Source organism: Xyrauchen texanus, chromosome 4, assembly GCF_025860055.1.
Source record: "Xyrauchen texanus isolate HMW12.3.18 chromosome 4, RBS_HiC_50CHRs, whole genome shotgun sequence".
NCBI classification, from domain to species: domain Eukaryota; kingdom Metazoa; phylum Chordata; class Actinopteri; order Cypriniformes; family Catostomidae; genus Xyrauchen; species Xyrauchen texanus.
In genome coordinates, this window is record NC_068279.1 from 40,129,821 (window position 1) to 40,151,438 (window position 21,618).

The 21,618-nt window shown below is 38.4% G+C and overlaps 1 protein-coding gene and 1 pseudogene across 1 annotated transcript in view; both read right to left on the minus strand.

The window, feature by feature from the left end:
- Positions 1-871, minus strand: part of LOC127642963 (regulator of G-protein signaling 3-like) — a 52,644-nt gene extending 51,773 nt beyond the window's left edge. Inside the window, exon 1 of the mRNA XM_052125435.1 lies at positions 714-871. Within this exon, the coding sequence (XP_051981395.1) occupies positions 714-763 (50 nt within the window). The 5' untranslated portion in view covers positions 764-871. The remainder of the gene's footprint in view (positions 1-713) is intronic.
- A 10,204-nt stretch (positions 872-11,075) lies between these two features.
- Positions 11,076-21,618, minus strand: part of LOC127641389 (dynamin-1-like) — a 39,658-nt pseudogene continuing 29,115 nt past the window's right edge.

The window sequence follows — 21,618 nt, forward strand, 5'->3', positions numbered from 1 at the left end:
CATAGGCCTACACATCTGGGATGGCACGAGAGTGAATAAATGATGAGACCATTAGGCTATCATTGTTGGGTGAATCCCTTTAAAGTAATAATAATAAAAAAGAAACAACAAAAGGTGAAGTTAGTTCAGAGAATAGGTCTAAAATAATATATAGATTGTTTTTTGGGTACAATCCTGTAGTTTCGTTGATAAACAGCGTTTAACCAAAATAATGCAAAAATAGTTTTACGTCAAGTGATATACCATCGTCGAGGTATAAAATAGTTGTTCTGTTTCCAATGCCGTAATTTTTGCTAGAAAAGCCCCACATACACAAACAGTATAGGGGGGGGCGGGGGGTTACAACTTTATCCTGAAATCATGAACTTGCTGCTTGAGCGCATCAGTAATCAGGAAGTAGCCTACATGAGCGGATTACACTCTTCACTTCTTTTATAACAATGTGCAATGTGACATTATTACATTTAATAGAGCTCTGATATAGTGCTTTAGACTCTAACACATCTGTTTCCTTAACCTGAAGAAATAACTGTACCATTGCCTACACGCCACAACATTGCAGGCAACAGTGGTATTAACTCGTATATAAACTCTTGAACAACCACAGCTGAACTGAGCTTGTATTTTAAGATACTTTATTTTAGGCTTTTCCTAAAGATTTAAGAAAAATCTAAGGATTCAGAAATATTCCAAACAAGGTCATTTACACTTACCTTTCTCGGGTATCCAAACAGCGGTTTGCGCGTTTTCTCCCATAGTCCATCTCTATAAACACAAATGTCCAGCTATTCGGTATATTTTTGTACCAGGTCTGAGAAGTCCAGATGTGCCACCGCAAACATTCAAACTCTAGAAACTCCCCCCATCAGTTCTTCCCACTGAAGAGGAAGTGTGCGTGTGCGCGCGTGTGCGCGCGTGTGTGTGTTCTGCGAGAGATGGGGCTGTGTGGATGCGTCCACCAATCCGAGAGCTGCATTTTAAACACAGGGGAGTTTGAGTAAACTTGCACAATTTTCCAAAACTCACTGGGGTCCAAAAGTAGTTGGGGATGAATGAGTAACTGTTTATCGTATATACATTTTTTTGTGATTCATGATCATTTCATTGCATAACTTTCACTGGTTTACACTCATTAAATTATCATTTGATATTCTGCATGCTCAAAAAGAAAATCTGTTCACTCAAATGCAACTGTTGAAGCATATTTTGTTTTGTCTAGGCACTGGAAATGTTATATGTGTCTCCAAGACTTGCATTTAAAAGTCTTGTTCCAACAATAAATATGAATTGTCCCATTAGTGCTACAATAGCCTATATGCATGTTTTTACAGTATTGCATCAGTTCAGACCCAACTTAACCAACTGACTATACTTTTATTAGGTACAGTGGCCAGTTGTTTCTCCTTATTTTAACTACCACTGAAGACGTTCTTGTTGCCAAGTATCCTAAAAGAATTTTACTTTTTTTCTGCCTCCCTCTGGGTTGTCAGCCCGGAAAGCTCTATATATCAGTGGCAGACATTGTTTTCCTTTATTCTCTTTTGGCCATTTTGACTACTTGTCTGGCACATTTCAGTGTCTTTTAAAACTCCGAAGAGTTACAGGCCCTTATAATTAGTTCCTAAATGTGCTAACAGAGTCCCTGTTGGTTTTCAACATGTAGCTGGTCAGTATCTCCCTATAAAGCCACCACTAATGTAATAATATAGAAAATAAAACACAATCTAGAATCCAGTCTCATTTATTCAAGAGCAGTGTGAAAGTCAGACAGTATAGTCTCCACTTCTTGTTCAGCCATTAGTCACAACACAATGAGTGACACCACAAAAAGACAGAACAAAAGAAGGGGTTGTTCCTAAACAAGGACATAACGACACATGGGATGTGCCCCATTACAATGTGAGAACACTGATTGGTTATTGGTGTTAAATGAAACAGCTTAAAAACCATTGACCATCAGCTCATCAAGGACTGTTTTTGAAAGGTATTCTCTTGGGGATGATCCTTTAAAAAGACTATAATATTAATAATTAATAATAATAAATACACTTCGAGTGAGACAGATTCTTTATTGATTTAAAATGTCAATATTATTTGCAACAAATTATGGCAAAGCTAATACAAATAATATGTAAAGAGTATAAATGATGTATGACTATATAACATTACATAAATATCTACTAAAAACTAAAGGAAATATTGTTTTACTGCCCCATATAAAGTGTTGCACACCTCTTCCCCCACTCCAAAAGACAATTGCTGTGTTCTTCCATTGAGAAAACAACTACATTATGTAGTGTTGACTCACTTAACATAAACAAAGCCACATAGTGAGAGCCAAGCACAACACCACGTATGACACTATAGACTGATTATGTATACATCTGACTGCACTGTTGAGACGGGATGAGAATGAATGCTAATTTACATAGCTGCAGTGTGGTGGCAGCTTCCTTGAGGCACACCAAAACTATTCCTTGATTAGCAACTAATGTCAGTGCAACTAAATTCAGATTACAGTTATGTGCTGAAAAGAAATTGTTATTTGCTGTGAAATAGGCAATATAGGGGAGAATACACCTACAAAAACTATCCTTAAAACTTTACACAAGAAGAACTAAATTTGTACTTTGTTGGTCTGCACACGTTTTCCCTCCCTCCTTTTTGAAGCACATTCAAAAGCCTACTGGCTTCTCCTAAAATGAGCGGGAAATCTGTAGTTAATGAGGGTATCTGCACTCTACATCAACTACATGGATTGTTCATTGTAATTAGGGAATTCCTGTTTCTCTGATCTCAACATTTAATTCCCAGAGTGTTCCTCAGCCGTATGAACTTGTCTTGAACCTTTAAGAAGGCCAGCTCTACTGTGGTCAGCAGAGACCACCACCACATCGCAAACTCCCATTTGCATTGTTTTAAACATAGAAATATGTAACACTGCTTATAATTATATTCAATATTGTGCTAGGAAAAGTATATTTTAATGCTTAGCTAAAGCATTTTCAGATGAGTCAATGACACATCTGTAACTGGTATTTAAAGGTATAGTTCACCCAAAAATACTCACATGCCATCCCAGATGTGTATAACTTTCTTTCTCCTGCTGAACACAAATTAAGGTTTGTTTGAATAATATCTCAGCTCTGTTGGTCCTCACAATGTAAGTGAATGGTGACCAGAAATCAGAAGGTTCAAAAATGACATAAAGGAGACATAAAAGTAATCCATAAGACTCAAGAGGTTCAATCTATGTCTTCTGAATAAATATGATAGTTATGGATGAGAAACAGATCAATCTTTAAGTCCTTTTTACTATCAATTTCCACCTTTGACCAGTACTGACCAGTAGTGGCTGAATGCGAAAGTCTCTTCCACAAAGAATGTGGAAGTGAAAATGTAGATTTACAGTTAAAAAAGAACTTAAAATTTTATCTATTTCTCACCCACACCTATCGCTTCAGAAGATATGGATTTAACTACTGGAGTCTTATCGATTACTTTCATACTGTCCTTTTTGGGCCTTCAAAGTTCGCACCATTCACTTGCATTGTGAGGACCAACACAGCTAAAATATTCTTTTAAAAATCTTCAATTATGTTCTGCAGAAGAAAAAAGTCACACATGTCTGGGATGGCATGAGGGTGAGTAAATGATGGGAGTATTTTCATTTTTGGCTGAATTAAACCTTTAATGTATTATTATTATTATCATTATTATTATTATGTACTGTAAGTATTAAGCATATGAATATAAATATACATCAAGAGAATAAAACACAGTCTTATTGTTATCTTCCACACAAAGACACTTTAATTTCATCAAGAAGCATTGGCCAGTGTATGACACCACACCACAATAAGACATAGATGGCAGCAGTAAGACACAGTAATAACAAAGTGATTAGTGTACTGTACAGGCAGAGGGAGTGACTAACCCAACAGCTCTCCAGTATTCCGCATTTGCATCTTTTCTTTCAACCAAGCGCAATCCATTCCTGCTGCTACAGCAACATTAGGCACGCAGCAATTTCAGGATAATGCTCTTTGTCAGACGAAAAGCACAGAAAGAGAGAGTGTGAGAGAGAGAGTGAGAGAGAGAGAGAGAGAGAGAGAGAGAGAGAGAGTGGAAGAAGAGGGAAAGGGAGGGAGGACTGGTTCTAAGAGTCAAATGAAGGATGTGAACTCTCACTGTGAGAAGGGCTTCCTTTGTGTGGATGGCTAAAAGACTAGAATAGCATGAAAATAAGAAAAGTCTTTGAAAATTAAATAATGGGAGGGTTTGAACTAAATTGGCAATGTTAATGTCCTGAATAAGGGCTTATTATTGTTCATTTAAGATAACATAAGCATTTGGCAGTTGTGTGTAACATTAAAGGGATAGTTCACCCAAAAAATAAAATTCTCTCATCATTTACTCACCCTCATGCCATCCCAGATGTGTATGACTTTGTTTCTTCAGCAGAGCACAAACAAAGATTTTTATAAGATTATCTCATTTCTGTAAGTCCATAAAATGCAAGTGAATGGGTACCAACATTTTGAAGCTCCAAAAGCACCTAAAGGCAGCATAAAAGTTATCCATATTACTCCAGCTTTTAAATCCATATCTTCAGATGTGATATAATAGGTGTGGATGAAAAACAGATTTATCTGGATCTGTTTGGTACCCATTCATTTGCATTGTAAGGACCTACAGAGTGGAGATATTCTTTTAAATATCTTCATTTGTATTCAGAAGAAGAAAGAAGGTCATACACATCTGGGATGGCATGAGGGTGATGATGAGAAAATTTACTTTTTAGGTGAATTATGCCTTTAATGTAAAGACACTGATAAGAGGAAAGACAAATAAAGGAATACCCAAGACAAATCAGAGAATCAAAATACAACTTTCAATTATTGTCAATTACTAACAAGGTAAGTGAAGATGTAAATAAATGCAATATAACTATGTCAAATCTTTAAGAACAAGAACTTACCTCCGATAGACCCTTTTCACATTTCTAGGTTTGGGATGCGGAAAGTAAACAATAGTGGAATAAACTTCTATAAAAGTACAATGAAGACCATAGCAAATGTTATTTTTTACACTCCCATTCACTCCAACAGTAAAAGAAAAGAATCCACTATCATAGTTCCACTACTTTCCAAAAGACGGAAAACAATATAGAGAGATGAATTATGGCAATCAGAAGAGAAAAAGATGCCATATTTACTATGACTCACCCAACAGCTCTATTTGAAACCTCATCACATCAGTAGTGACTATTTGTTTTTTTTTATTAATACCACATAACAAGGAATAATTTTATACATTTACACTAAATAATTTTAAAAAGATTGCAAGATTTATGCTTCTAAATCATGGTGGAAATGTGTCATCATTATGTGAAAAGGTTTGAATTTGAATATAAAGGTGCTCAATAACTGTTATGTTTCTTCTCTTAACATAACCTTTAATAAACACAGACTCACAGTCACAGTTGAGACGATTGTGTTTACTGAACCATCATCGCACACAGAACAAACATGCATCAATCCACTGACTTAACACACACACTCATAGTGGAGCATAATGTTCTAACGCGCCACAAAGTAGTGCCTACATCTATGTATTGCAATCAGAGTCAATACATAACAATTCCTCCCTTCCAGCTTTGATGCACTTATAATCATCAAACAAAAATTATATTGATTTACCAATATCCAATTTGAAAACAATTCAAATTTCACAACATTTCAATAACTCTTTTTATATATATATATATACAGTGAGGAAAATAAGTATTTGAACACCCTGCTATTTTGCAAGTTCTCCCACTTAGAAATCATGGAGGGGTCTGAAATTGTCATCGTAGGTGCATGTCCACTGTGAGAGACATAATCTAAAAAAAAAATCCAGAAATCACAATGTATGATTTTTTAAATATTTATTGGTATGATACAGCTGCAAATAAGTATTTGAACACCTGAGAAAATCAATGTTAATATTGCAATTACAGAGGTGAAACGTTTCCTGTAGTTTTTCACCAGGTTTGCACACACTGCAGGAGGGATTTTGGCCCACTCCTCCACACAGATCTTCTCTAGATCAGTCAGGTTTCTGGGCTGTCGCTGAGAAACACGGAGTTTGAGCTCCCTCCAAAGATTCTCTATTGGGTTTAGGTCTGGAGACTGGCTAGGCCACGCCAGAACCTTGATATGCTTCTTACAGAGCCACTCCTTGGTTATCCTGGCTGTGTGCTTCGGGTCATTGTCATGTTGGAAGACCCAGCCTCGACCCATCTTCAATGCTCTAACTGAGGGAAAGAGGTTGTTCCCCAAAATCTCGCAATACATGGCCCCGGTCATCCTCTCCTTAATACAGTGCAGTCGCCCTGTCCCATGTGCAGAAAAACACCCCCAAAGCATGATGCTACCACCCCCATGCTTCACAGTAGGGATGGTGTTCTTGGGATGGTACTCATCATTCTTGTTCCTCCAAACACGGTTAGTGGAATTATGACCAAAAAGTTCTATTTTGGTCTCATCTGACCACATGACTTTCTCCCATGACTCCTCTGGATCATCCAAATGGTCATTGGCAAACTTAAGACGGGCCTTGACATGTGCTGGTTTATGCAGGGGAACCTTCCGTGCCATGCATGATTTCAAACCATGACGTCTTAGTGTATTACCAACAGTAACCATGGAAACGGTGGTCCCAGCTCTTTTCAGGTCATTGACCAGCTCCTCCCCTGTAGTTCTGGGCTGATTTCTCACCTTTCTTAGGATCATTGAGACCCCACGAGGTGAGATCTTGCATGGAGCCCCAGTCCGAGGGAGATTGACAGTCATGTTTAGCTTCTTCCATTTTCTAATGATTGCTCCAACAGTGGACCTTTTTTCACAAAGCTGCTTGGCAATTTCCCCGTAGCCCTTTCCAGCCTTGTGGAGGTGTACAATTTTGTCTCTAGTGTCTTTGGACAGCTCTTTGGTCTTGGTCATGTTAGTAGTTGTATTCTTACTGATTGTATGGGGTGGACAGGTGTCTTTATGCAGCTAACAACCTCAAACAGGTGCATCTAATTTAGGATAATAAATGGAGTGGAGGTGGACATTTTAAAGGCAGACTAACAGGTCTTTGAGGGTCAGAATTCTAGCTGATAGACAGGTGTTCAAATACTTATTTGCAGCTGTATCATACAAATAAATAGTTAAAAAATCATGCATTGTGATTTATGGATTTTTTTTTAGATTATGTCTCTCACAGTGGACATGCACCTACGATGACAATTTCAGACCCTCCATGATTTCCAAGTGGGAGAACTTGCAAAATAGCAGGGTGTTCAAATACTTATTTTCCTCACTGTATATATATATATATATATATATATATATATATATATATATATATATATATATATATATATATATATATGTGTTTAACGGAACATTTTCTCTTCCTTTACTTTGTTTTTTAATGTTATAAATCAAGTCTGTCCGGAGGTTTGCGAACCCTCTCCGGATATCTGCGTTCCAATGGATCAGGCAGGTTTGTCGTTGGTTGAGGTATGTTCACTGCCTCTGGTGTAAGCATATTTTCCACAGTTGTCATGTCCGGTGTTGGAGTACTGTCCCCTAGATTCGGTAGAACAGCAGATGTCCCAGTTTGACCAGTCACCTTTCCAGGTGAAGCATCAAGAAGTTGATCAACATGTCTGCGCCAGACGACATTGGGTTCCACACTCACAGTGTATGACAGCGGTCCAGTTTGTGACAAGATTTCTGCTTGTCACTCTGGCTGCGATAGTCTCTTGCCAGTACTTTTTGTCCAACGTCAAATGATCTCAGTTTCCTTTGTTGTTGAATGGGTGAACATTGTTTGTTTGACACCTGTTTTTGAATGTCCGGTTTCACTAGATCCATGCGAGATCTCAAGTTTCTTCCCATAAACAACATTGACGGTGACTGTCCAGTAGTAGTGTGTGGAGTGTTTCTGTACGCCAGCAGAAAGTTGGCAATTTTCTGCTGCAGTGGCACTTCCTCCTTTCTACTTGCTTTCATGGACTGTACAAACCGTTCAGCTAGTCCATTAGTTGCCGGATGGTGAGGAGCAGATGTTAAGTGTTTAAATACCGTTGATTTTCAGGAAAGTTTGGAACTCCTCACTGGTAAACTGGGTACCATTGTCACTTACAAGTTGTAGCGGGTATCCAGTGCGAGCAAAAAGCATCTGTAATAGGTTCACTGTTACAGTTGAAGTTGCTTTCTTCACAGTGAAAACTTCGGGCCACTTGGAATGAGCGTCGACCACAATAAGGAACATGTGATCCAAGAAAGGTCCAGCGTAGTCGATATGAAGGCGTTGCCACGGGGCAACTGGCCATTCCCAAGTGTGAACGGGTGCAATCTGAGGTTGGCGCTGAGTGTGGTGGCAACCTGTGCGTGTTTTGACCAGAGTTTCAATTTGGTTGTCAAGGCCAGGCCACCACACATAACTTCTAGCGAGACTTTTCATTTTCACCACACCCATGTGTCCATCATGCAGTGAGTTAAGAACTTTGGGTCGCAGTTTGGGAGGTACAATTACACGTGACCCCCACATGACACATCCTTGACACACGGTAAGTTGGTCTTTTCTGGTGAAATAGTCCGAAAGTTCTGTATCTGTGCGTGATGTCCAACCATTCACAGTTAAATCATACACTCTGGGAAGCAATGGGTCGTTTCTTGTTTCTTTGCTTATTTGTGCACTTGTCACAGGGAGCGTTTCCATTTGTAACATGTGAAGGTTTAAAGCAGGATCAGAGCCCTTCCCTGACAGTGACTGAGGCAGACGGGACAGTCCATCTGCATTTCCATGTAGTTTTGTCCCTTTGTATTCAATGGTGTTGGTGTGCGCTCCCAGAAAAAGAGCCCAACGCTGTAACCGAGCCGCAGCCATTGCCGGAACACCTTTGTGTGGACTGAAAATAGAAACTAGTGGCTGATGGTCTGTAATCAGCGTGAAATGCTTGCCATATAGATACTGGTTAAACTTTTTCACTCCCCACACTAAACTTAAAGCTTCTCTGTCTATCTGTGCGTAATTACGCTCTGCTGGTGACAGAGAACATGATGCAAAAGCTATGGGGCGTTCAGAGCCATCACTCATTTTGTGTGACAGAACGGCACCAATACCGTAAGGCGAAGCGTCACATGCTAGGCGCAAGGGCAACTTTGGGTCATAATGAGTCAGCACTTTGTCTGAAATGATGAGATTCTTTGCCTTTTTAAACGCCTGCTCACAGTCTCTAGTCCAATCCCACTTTGTGTTTTGATGCAACAGCGCATGGAGTGGGTGCAACACCGTTGAAAGATTTGGCAAAAACTTATGGTAATAGTTAACGAGGCCAAGAAATGAACGTAACTGACTTACGTTTTCCGGTTGTGGAGAATTCACAACGGCCTCAATTTTGTCCTGAGTTTTGTGAAGTCCCTGTTTATCTATTTTGTGACCACAATACTCAATGGACTCCTTGAAGAACTCGCATTTCTTCCTATTTGCCTTAAGCCCATATTCCTCCAGTTTTGTCAAAACTGCATCCAAATTGACCAAATGTGAGTTTTCGTCTGAGCCTGTCACAATAATGTCATCCAAGTAACATTGAGTACCTGGAATTCCTTGTAGCACCTGGTCCATAGCACGTTGCCAGATTGCTGGAGCACAAGTAATGCCAAATACAAGCCGATTGTACTGGTATAGACCTTTGTGGGTGTTAATGGTGAGGTACTTGCGTGAACTTTCATCCATCTCCATTTGTAAAGTAAGCTTGTCCTCCGACAAAAGCCGTTTTTGAATGCTCTCGTTGTGCAGCCCGCACACGAACCGGTCCCTCAAAGCGTCAGAAAGTCCATCTCTAAACTGGCAATGCTCGGCTAGTTTCCTCAGCTCAGCGATGTATTCTGACACGGACTCACTTTTTGACTGGTTTCTCTTGTGAAATCTAAAACGCTCAGCGATCACTAATGGCGCTGGGTTTAGGTGACTTTTCAGCGTTCGCGTTATTTCATCAAATGTTTTGTCTGCCGGTTTAGCTGGAGCAACAAGGCTGCGGAGTAGGTTGTAAGTTTTCGCGCCCATAACACTTAGTAGGACTGCTACTTGTCTTTCGTTCTGTATCTCGTTTGCTAGACAGTACTGCTCAACTCTTTCCACATATGTTGTCCAGTCCTCCACCGAACTATCAAAACTGTCCATATGTCCCAATATTCCAGCCATTTTTGCTTCTTGGCATCTAATCACTTTTACCTTGGTCTTGATGAACAAACGTCCCCACCTCCAGCTAGCTCGTCCACAGCAGAACTGCGGGGTGAGCAGACGAAACTTTCGTCCACAAAACCAAGTCCATTCAAAACTTTACACCGGTCTTATTCAATCTGATGTATTTCACGGGTTCTTCTTAAGACTCGTCGCCAGTTTTGTTATGTTTCTTCTCTTAACATAACCTTTAATAAACACAGACTCGCAGTCACAGTTGAGACGATTGTGTTTACTGAACCATCATCGCACACAGAACAAACATGCATCAATCCGCTGACTTAACACACACACTCATAGTGGAACGTAATGTTCTAACGCGCCACAAAGTAGTGCCTACATCTATGTATTGCAATCAGAGTCAATACATAACAATAACTTTTGTCTTTGTGTCATCTTGGACTTACACTGACGCCTACTGCAGACATGGGCAACATACGGCCCGTGGGCTGGATCAGGCCCTCCACATGGTTTAATGTGGCCCGCGGCTCACATTTTTTCATTGGATATTTCAGTTAACTGCATTTTATAACTGGTGTTCTTCATTTCTAAATACAAATGATTTATGCTAGTAATGAAATACACTGGCACCACACCTGTGTACATCACAATTCTCAGCATAATTTGTAATTAAAATACATTTACTGATGCCTCCTCCATGTGTTTTTGAAGGAGAAAAACACACCTTCAAGTAAAAAAGTGATAAGGAATGTGGACTGTCCTTGTGTTCATGGGAGTGTTTTAATGTACGTTGCATGTGAGTGTATGTGCATGCATGTGATAGAAAGGGGTCAGTGGTTATCCTCTGTCTGCTCATCGCCAGTGTTAATGCTCTGTGAGCGAGTCTGGAACTCTGTTGGATCTAGTGTGGGAGGCTGGTGCTCTCCATCTTCAACAATAGACAGATTGATGGAGGCAGACACATGGACAGAGGGACAGACAGACAACAAGGGAAAAGACACAGAATTAGGAACAACACACAAAGTTTGGGTTTGTTTACACAAAAATTTAAATTCTCTCATCATTCACTCACCCTCATGATGTCCCAGGTGTGTATGACTTTCCTTCTTCAGCAGAAAAAAAAAGATGAGAAAAATATCTTAGCTCAGTAGGTCCTTAAAATGCAAGTGGATGGTGATTCGACTTTTAAAGCTCCAAAAACAACAGACAGTCAGCAAAAATTTCATCCATACAACTCCAGCTGTTAAACGAATGTCTTTTAAAGCAACACGATCACTTTTGGTGCAAAAACGATCAATATCTAAGCACTTTTTAACTATAATGCATTGCTTCCAGTTAGCAATGTAATGTGCGTGTCACGTAATCGTGTCGGCATGTTCACACGAAAACTGCTGCACTTGCAGCACAGCCCGGAGAGCAGTGCTGTTTACAAGTGAGAAGGAGAAACGCTGAACAGAAGCTTAGTTGGTTTTGGTTTAGATCTGCATTTGCATCTGTTTCTTTACTCACAATGGTGCATTTGTGTGCTTATCCTGGATGTCTCAACCAATATAAGAATGTGAGTTTACGTCTGTAACATACCAACGTGAATTTGTCACACAAGAGATTGCATGAACTCAGCGTTCTCGCGATTACTTCACATGCCTATAATGCTGCTGACCGATTCATGTTTAATGAACCGGTCTTAAACATTTGTACTTAAGTACTTAAATATTGATCTTTTTTGCACCAAAAGATCATTTCTCTGTATAAGACATTAATTTAATCCCTGGTGTCGTTCAATTTTTATGCTGACTGTCTGTGATTTTTGGAGCTGCAAAAGAGAAATCTCCATTCACTTGCATTTTAAGGACCTACTGAGCTAAGATATTTTTCTTCAAATGTGTTCTGGTGAAGAAAGAAAGTCACACATACCTGGGATAGCATGAGTGTGCGTAAATGATGAAAGAATTTTCATCTTTGGGTGAACTATCCCTTTAAGCTTTAGGAAATAACTATAAGAACAGCAAATTAGAATATTCCTATAATATCTAATTTACTGTAAATAAATTAATAATAATAATTTCAGTCCTTCAATTAATATTCCAGTACAAATATACAGAATTTGTTGTTAATGTGAACTTTCAGACAGAAATTAGAAGGACAAATGTATTAAAAACAGCTCATTTGAAATTCATGGGATCTGAAACAAAGCAAATCAAAACAACAAAACTAAACTAAATGAAATAAACTGTTGAACTATCCCACATTAGCGTAATTTCTGAGAACTTGTGTGTGTCTGTCCATAAACCAACAAAAGCACTAAACACAGACATATCTGAAGTGGGAGGCTGACAGTCTTGGTGGGGATGGGAATAAATTTGCCTCTAGATTTTTACCTGAATTTTTCTAAACCTTAAATCAGAAGAACAGAATCAGAATCAACTTTATTGCCAAGTATGCTTACACAAGGAATTTGTCTTGGTGACAGGCTCTTCCAGTGTACAACAATACAAACAATACCAAAAACAGCAGCAAGACATAGGTAATTAAAACAAAAAACAAAAAAGAATAAAAAATAAATAATTACGTATACATATACGTACGTACATACACTCACCTTCATACATACCCACATACACACACGTAGTGAGGAGTGCAGTGCTAAAACCAAAATACACAAAGCAACATCCATTAGGACTGGCGTGTTTGTATAAAGATTAAACTCCATATATACAGCATCACCAACCAGGTGGCATGAAAACTGATATAAAACTCAAAACAGAATAAAGTTCAAAGAGAGGTGGACTAATTGCAACAGATATATAAAGAGAATGAGGGGACATCAGATGTTAACACATTCAAAGATGGATCCATGCAAAAGATGGGATGATGTCATATAAGAAAATATGTGTCAGACATACCATTTGCGTAACACCTCATTGGCCACTGAAAGAAATTCTGAAAGAATGACCAGAATCATTGTGGGAGGGTTTAGTGGGACCGAGATTGAGGAGAACATGTGTGCATAGGAAAGAAGCAATGGGAGAAAACTTATCATCTCCATGGTCTGTCTTTTAACTTGTCTTACTCCTCTGTTAATTTGTTTGTTTCCCACATTTTCTTTCCCCAAACTTTAAAGTGCATTATGACAGAATGATGTCACAAAGCAGATGCAGTGATCTTTATTTATACAAAAATATATGAATTTAACAAGTTAAAACATTATTTGAATGAAGATGCATGTGGATTGGCAAATGGATGGATGCTGAGGAGGTGGGAAAAGAAAACCAGAATGGGTGCGTGATTTGTTAGTACAGGTCCCTACAGAAAGTCAGACTGTGTTTAGGTGTGTGTGTGCTGAGAAAAAGTAATGGATTGTGAAAGGGGAGAGATCTTTCTTGTGTTAAAGAACAGAGATCAGGTCAGGGCAGAGGGGCTGTAAAAGGTGTAAATGGAGGGTAGTTTGTAGATCAATGCTCTCAACGCCATTAGCACTTGTATTACTCCTCAAAAAACCTGCAGTATATTTGCAACATCTGACCAATTACACTGGAACATCATCAAACATGCCATTCATAAATCAAAATTAGGGATGTAACGTGTACACCGCGGTTAAAAAAATGTGGCAATATGCATCATGGAGATTGGGAGGTTTTTGTTGGTTTGTTTTTTTATTATTTTACAAGCATCTGTTGTAATGTTTAATGTTTGTGTTCGTGTTTATTCTGTTTATGTTTTCATGACTTTTATTTTGAAAAGGTTCTTTTCATGTGATTTCATGTTTCCCTCCATGTTCATGTGTCTTGTTTATCATTGGTTTTAGGTTATTAGTCTTGTTATCTTGTTTATAGTTCTATCAGTTCATTGGTTGTCTTGTTACACATGTCTGTGTATATGAGCCCTCTTGTTTTCCATTGTCTCTTGTCAAGTATTTTTTGTAAGTGTAACTTTGTTTTGTTTAAACCATGCCAAGTCTAGTTTAGTTCTCATTTATAGTTAGGGTTTTGGTTTCACGTTTATTTAATAAAACTGCACTTGGGTTCTTCACTCCTTCGTCATCGTCTTTGTAATTGCCAGCAGCAGCAACTTTGTTACATCCGTATCAAATATGCAAGATGCCCTATACGTAACATGAGCATACACATGGAAATCATTTCAATGCAAAAAAGATCTAAAATGTGATTACTAGCCGAATCTGCAAGAACTGTTAGCAGGAGAGAAGCACATTTTTAGCTGGGAGGGATCTGGGGGCGAATTACAAAAAACATCCTATCTTGATTTAGGATTCATATCTTATCTTACAAAATCGCAGGGGTGTAAAAAGCACTAGTGAAAATATGTATACTGAGCGAAAAAAATGTCTCAATTAAAAGTATCAATTAAAAGTATCTAGCCAAAAATGTACTTGAGTGAAAGTATTCACATTAAATTGTACTTGAGTATTAAAGTCTTTTTTTTCCTAGCTAGACTGAAATTCAAGAGAGGAGATTGTGTGAGAGATGTTGTTAAATTTAAATAAAAGGTTGCCTTTATACTGTCACTGACGACTGTCATATTTCTCCCCCAGTGGCATTCGCAACCTGGTCATAGAATCATGTTATTTATTATTTATGCATTTGGCAGACGCTTTTATCCAAAGCGACTTACAGAGCCCTTATTACAGGGACAACCCACCCAGAGCAACCTGGAGTTAAGTGCCTTGCTCAAGGACACAATGGTGGTGACTGTGGGGATCGAACCAGTGACCTTCTGATTACAAGATTACCAGTTATGTGCTTTAGACCACTACACCACCACCACTACTGTATGTTACAATAAATACTAGGGATGTCCCGATACCACTTTTTCCACTTCCGATCCGATTCCGATATCGGACATCTCAATATAGGCTGTATTACATAAATAACAACATTTACAAGCTTAAGTGATCAAATTGCACAGTAGCTCAACTGATAAAGCATTGCACTTGTGATACAAAGGACCAGGGTATGAGTCCTGAAGAGCACGTGAGTCGACACATGAGCCGAAAGTGACATAGAAGCTCCATAAAATGGCACAATTGTGTTTTTCATCTCACATTTGCTTTTTATTATGCTATCGTTTAGGTTCCAGGATAAGAGTAGGGAGGTCATTATTTTATTTAAATCTCGATTGAACCTTAACATTAAAAACATCTTTTAGGACCACACAGTGGACATTTCACTTCAGAACTGCCCTGAGACATGTAATGGACCACATCATTTTATTTTGCAAAAATGTTGCCTAAGTCACGCAATATTCATTGCATGGCAGAAGTCAATCATGAATTGCGATATCAGAACACCCAGCCCCTTGAGACATATAGAAAGATAAAACAAATGTAAATGAAACTTTTAAGAAGTAATAATGTTGTTGCTTTTGTGAATCGTTTTCTGAGGTTTGTTACCAAACCTTGATGTTGAGCAGATGGACAAATTCAATAAAATTCATGATTAATATTTACTCAAGTACAGTCTCATACAATCTAGCAAAAATATTTCAACATATCCAAAGTTTAAATCAGATCCAAAATTACACCAACTCCACATAGCCGCCGTGCGACACTCCATTTGAAACGACTGACTGCAGTGAAAAGGCAGCTTCAGTTCAGTAAGATGCAAGAAAATGATATGCAAAAATATAGAGTACTATTTAAGTTTAAATAAAATTCTATGGAGTAAAAAGTACAATATTTTTGGGGGGAATGTAATTAAGTGAAAGTTTCCATTTAAATTGTGCTCGAGTAAAGTACAAATACCAACAAATAATACTTAAGTATTTTTACTCAATTACTTTACACCCCTGCAAAATTATATGTTATCTCTAGTTAGGAAATCCTAAACCGCTCCATCGAGTTCGAAAATTAACTCATGTCTGTTACCAAGCAACTAACGATGTGTGAACAGCTGCTGTGAAAAAAAAAAACATTATAAATATGAAAATGTAGAAGAAAAAATAAATAAATAAATAATCGACAAACTTTTAATTTCAAGGCTGCAGAAATACAAATTTTGATAACTGCATTATCATATTTCATAGGAGTCTGTAATTATTTTGAGTGTTTTGCCATCAAAGCGCAGCATATCATCTGGGACTTTCAAAAGTGTTTCCACATCAAACATGGCTTTCCTGCATTTTGTATCGCTAATAAATGTAGCACTATTCTCGGACAGTCCTATAGTTATGTTTCATAGTATTGTAATGTGACTGTAACCATTGGCTTTCAAATACATTTTCAGTTAGGATGCCAGTGGGGTTGCCTTAAAGTTAGGACACTTATTTAAAGGGGCATTCAGTGGTTCTCAAGCTAGCATTAGCTTTGCTCTTTTTCGTGTACTTCAAGTACCGATACGACAGTGGTGTTAGACAGTGTACTGCCATCTATCGATGTGGATAAGCATGATCGTCTCTGCTGCCCCCGCCAGCTCTGGAATATGTTGGAGTTTGAGGTAGTTTCTAAAGTCATTTGTTACTACTATAATATAATTGCTTTGCCAAACAACAATAATCATAGACACACACATATCTACTTTATCTACACAGGCGGCAGCAAATGAGCAAGAGGATTCTCTTCTTCAATGTTTAGTGAATCACAGTGAGTCATGTGATTTCAACATGTAGAATAAAACACTTTTTATAGAACACTATTATGAGTACAGTCTTTATAGCATGTGAGTGTTGACCATTCGGATCAAACTTCACACAAACACAGTTCACTTTTTAATGTGTAAACTTTTTAAATTAGCCCCAAATTACTGAATGCACCTTTAAGATTTTTGGCAAATAAGGATGCTTCTCCACATGATCTGCTCTGACTGCACAAGAGAATATTAAAGTTTACAGAGATCTAATGATAGTGCCATATTAATTTACTATATATAATGCTGAATATGTGTAATAATGCTATGCTATTTCACATGTCATGTCTGATTTGATATCATCAGTACATTTCAGTTGGGTTTTAAGTGGGGACATTATTTAACTGAATAAGCATGCACTTCCATTAAATATGTATGTACATTTTTGGAATTGAATATTAATATACTGCTTATACTGTAATTTGCAGACAAATTTTTTTACGTGAAAAACAACATGTGGTTGCTGGTGGTGCTGGATGGCAGAGGCAGGCTAAATACATACAAATTGTGCCGTTGTGATTTAATGTGCTGAGTAAAGTTATTTTCCGATCTTAAAATCAGTGCGACACATTTTGCAAAAGGTGTGGGCATTGTCGATATGGCTTCGAGATATGATATTAAATTCTTCCATCCAGCTGTTGTTAAATGTACATGTACATTTTTATTTTTTTTCACCGGAGCCCCAGCTGAGTCTTCTACCAGTGATGCTTCATTCAACTTCCCGCATCTACTACCTGCGCAAATATCAACAACTAGGTTGTAGGTTGCCAGGTTGAGGTCACAAATGGGTTGAAATTTGTATGATGTGTCGACTGTGTGAGTAGGATGCGTTATACAAGATCTGGCGACTGGACAATCTTGGAATAATATATTGATGTGATTATTCATATAACGAGGTTTGGGCCATACAAATTACAGGAGTTTCCCTGGAGAAATAACAAAACGGGAGGGGCGGGATATGGGTGTGAAATACGGGAGGCTCCCGGGAAAAACAGGAGTGTTGACAGGTATGGGCTCAGTCCTGCTTAGCTTCAGTAGGCAACAAGTCTTGTGCTACAGGGTGATATGGCTGCTGGGATGATTTATCATTCTGACTGATGCTGCTTATCTCTTTAAAATCTCTACAGGATTTATATTTCAGATTTTACACAAGTACAGGTGTCGCTGCCCTTTTCTGCATAGTTTTGTGGTCCGCTCTGCATAACGCGGCGGCTCATTTCAGCTTATCGCGCCCCATTCAGCCCGTTTCTCCCGATGGCCAGAACACCCCTGATCAGACCCAAAGTGCGTCAGCCCACAGGGAAAATGCCCGGTATGCCAGATTACCAGTCCAACCTGTGTGATGGAAAGAAATAGTGATGGTCCACTATATCACCCAGGCCCATTTGAGATCGGCTGATTAACAGAAGAATTCCTTATGTCAGTTTCATATATATATATATAAGTAAACAATGAATTTTCCAAAAAAAGTGGTCCCTGCTGCAGTCATGAAACAAACCGCTAAGACCTGCAGCTCTCACGGCGCGTATCACAGATAAGCGGAGCATCGTCGATGCCAAGTGCCAGCATAAAGCGGTGTTCAGCCAGCAGAGTGCTCGCAAGTTGCAGGTCACAGTCCAGCACTCAAAGCATGAAAATTTGTTTGGATTAAATCCAAGAATATCCATTCTATCGGGAAGACACGCAGGCTTGAGTGAGGTTTAGGATGCCATTTATTTGATGAATGTAAAACAGAAAAGTAATGTCTCTCTTTGGCGTAGGCCCCATCTGGCTGTCCGAGGGAGTTGTACTTGGAACCGTCATATCCTGCTGCAGGAGATAGGAGGCAGGGGCAAGGAGCCTACCCCCATGCGGTACAGGGCTCAACTGGTGGTGGTGGGGTGGTGGAAGTTGCTGTGTTAGCACACTGAAACAGCAATGTGATAGATTGTGAGCAGACTTATAAAGCAATGGCTTACATGTGATTGGCTAGGAATTACCCACCCAGCTAATGGTGTGATGATGAACAGCTGCTAGTCTTCCCGCTAGAACTACGCTGCGTTTACATTTATATGGATGTGTGTAGTATGAGATGGAGACAAACACAGACTAAAAGTAACAAAACAGAAGTGTGCAGCGGTTGCACTTAGTAAACAAAATTGCAGTGTCCAGGACGATGGGTGTCATATAGTGGGCTCTTTACTAACATAGATCGTCCTGAATATTGGAAGTTTGTAAAAACAATATTAAGTACTACAGGGGCCGACGGGATGAGTGGAGCCAGATAAAAACTTACTGAGTGTAGCTTTAAGGGCTTACAGGCTTTACATGGTCATGATAGGAGTTGAAAGATTGGACACAACAAGTTTATTCTCAAATTAGCCACCTTGTGGCTTTAGTCTCAAAGCATTGTGCATTTTAACATTTATCCAAGTGCAATTAGCCTTTTTCACAAGAATTAGTAACTACAACACAGCAGGGTAAAGTTACGCTACAGTATACGGTAGGGATGCACTGATTCCACTTTTTCTCTTCCGATCCAATTCCGATATCAGAAATCTCAATATCGGCCGATACCGATCCGATACCAGTGTTGTTTTTTTTGCATAATCAGTTTATAATATCTTTACAGTATTGTGTGGAACTAATTAGGTGTCCTCTTTATATGTATAGAAACACAAACCTCAAACTACACATTATTTCAATATAAAAGTTTAGCTTATCAAGAAACACTTTATTATTAACTAGTACACTGGATAATGTAGCAGCAAAACTAACAGTAATTCCAGTATAAGTCATCAGTAGAAAAAAAAAACAGTTTTATTTTCAACTTGTGTTTCAGTGTTTCAACTTACATTTGGACTTTAAAGGATTCAAATCTATTTTTTGTTAGATTTAATTGTAAGGCTTCAATCCACTTTTCATTCACACAGAATTTTTGGAAACACATTCACTTAAATATTGTTATAAATTGTAAACAGATACTAATGATGACAATAATAATAATACTAATAAATAGTTATTAATATTAATATTATTGACTTTTAATTTTAAATACAACAGTAATATAGTTAAGTCCTGCACATTTTAAACTCTCACGCTTTTATTTTGACATTCTAAACTCTCCAGGAAGTCCTGTATTTGTCTGTTTGTAGGCAAGTTCAGTAGTTGAATTCGCTTCTTATTCAAATTCTGGTAAAATGCACCTCCGGTGTCGTTCTAAATACATATAAGTGAACTGAACTATTGAGCATCTTCATCTAAGATGTGGTTCATGAGTAGCGCTCAAATATTGCACACTGTATGACGGCTAAAAATAGCCGTGAGTGAATCACCCAGGGCTGCGTGTGCTTATGTGTGTCAACAGAGCATCACCACTCACTAATGTGCTAGCTCTGCACGTGCATACTATATTTTATATTATAAAATATAAAATAGTATTTATTTATTAAACACAGCCTATTGCGATTCACAGAGCTATCGCACGTCTTCAAGCGGCTTTGTATAAAACGCATGAGCCATATAAACCACTTCAATAATGTTTTTATGGTACTTTTATGTCATTTCTGGAGCTTGACAGTAACAAACATGACTTAACACACAGTATCAGATTTGGATCGGGCTTGTCGGACCGATTCCCAATCAGTTTAAAAACATCAGTATCAGATCGGTGCAGCCCTAGTTTATGGCTTTTACTTTTGTTTATCTCGAATAACACTTCTTACCTCTTTTGTACTGTCTGTTTTCGACCCACAATATAATATACACAGAAAATATTTATCATCTTTTCTGAACTAATTAGTCAACACAAGCTGCAATCTTTTTGGAGTTTATGCACTTAAATGCAGCCCTGGTGTGGATTCTTTGCCAGCCCAGCTCCCATCTCATTAGCAGGAATATTCACCATTTCCCTCTTCGCATCATGGTATCACAAAAAAAGTATTCTAAAAAACCATATATACTCCCAGTACAGATGCAAAAATATATATAATAATGTATATGTCTCATGTAAACTTGTAGGAAACTCCCAATAATGTTAAATGCAGTATAAGTGTATGAATAATCAAATTAAATTATGAAATCAAGTCATCATATGCAGTTTCCAATTAATTTTTTTAAGCTTAAAAGATGACAAAGAAAAACAAAACATGTATACAATGAATCAACATTTAACTCCCACTGCTACCCCACCCCGACCCCCAACAAACATCCCCTTGGTCTCACATAAGTACACACCACCCTCCCAAACCCCTCATACCACTCCCGAATGGAGGGTGCTCCAGCTGACTTCCATCCCCTTAAAACAATCTGCCTGCCTGTCATAACACTGGTCAGGAACCAATTTTTTATGTATTTATCTATGTACCTATATCAATTTAGCTCCGTCCCCCAGACTCTGAATTAGCAGGGAGTAATACACTGATGCCTCATGTCTTTTTCCAAAAGTAGTAATCACCACTCTCAGAGTGTCTGCCACTTTAGGGGGGTATATGCTATTCCCAAAAATAGTACAGAGCAGGCGGCACAGCTGTAAATTCATGTAGAAACCCCCCTCACAATCCAGCAGAAAGGGTATTTATTAATACATAATTTTGGGTTCAGCCATATGCTTGAGGCAACATTAAAAGAAATATCTGAATTAAACTCTCATAACGAGTGCAAATGCGAGATAAAGGGGTGTAACTTAACTTCTCTGGTTAGTTTATTAGAAAGGCTTTGCAATGGCGAAATAGGGGCAAGAACTTCTTGTTCAATA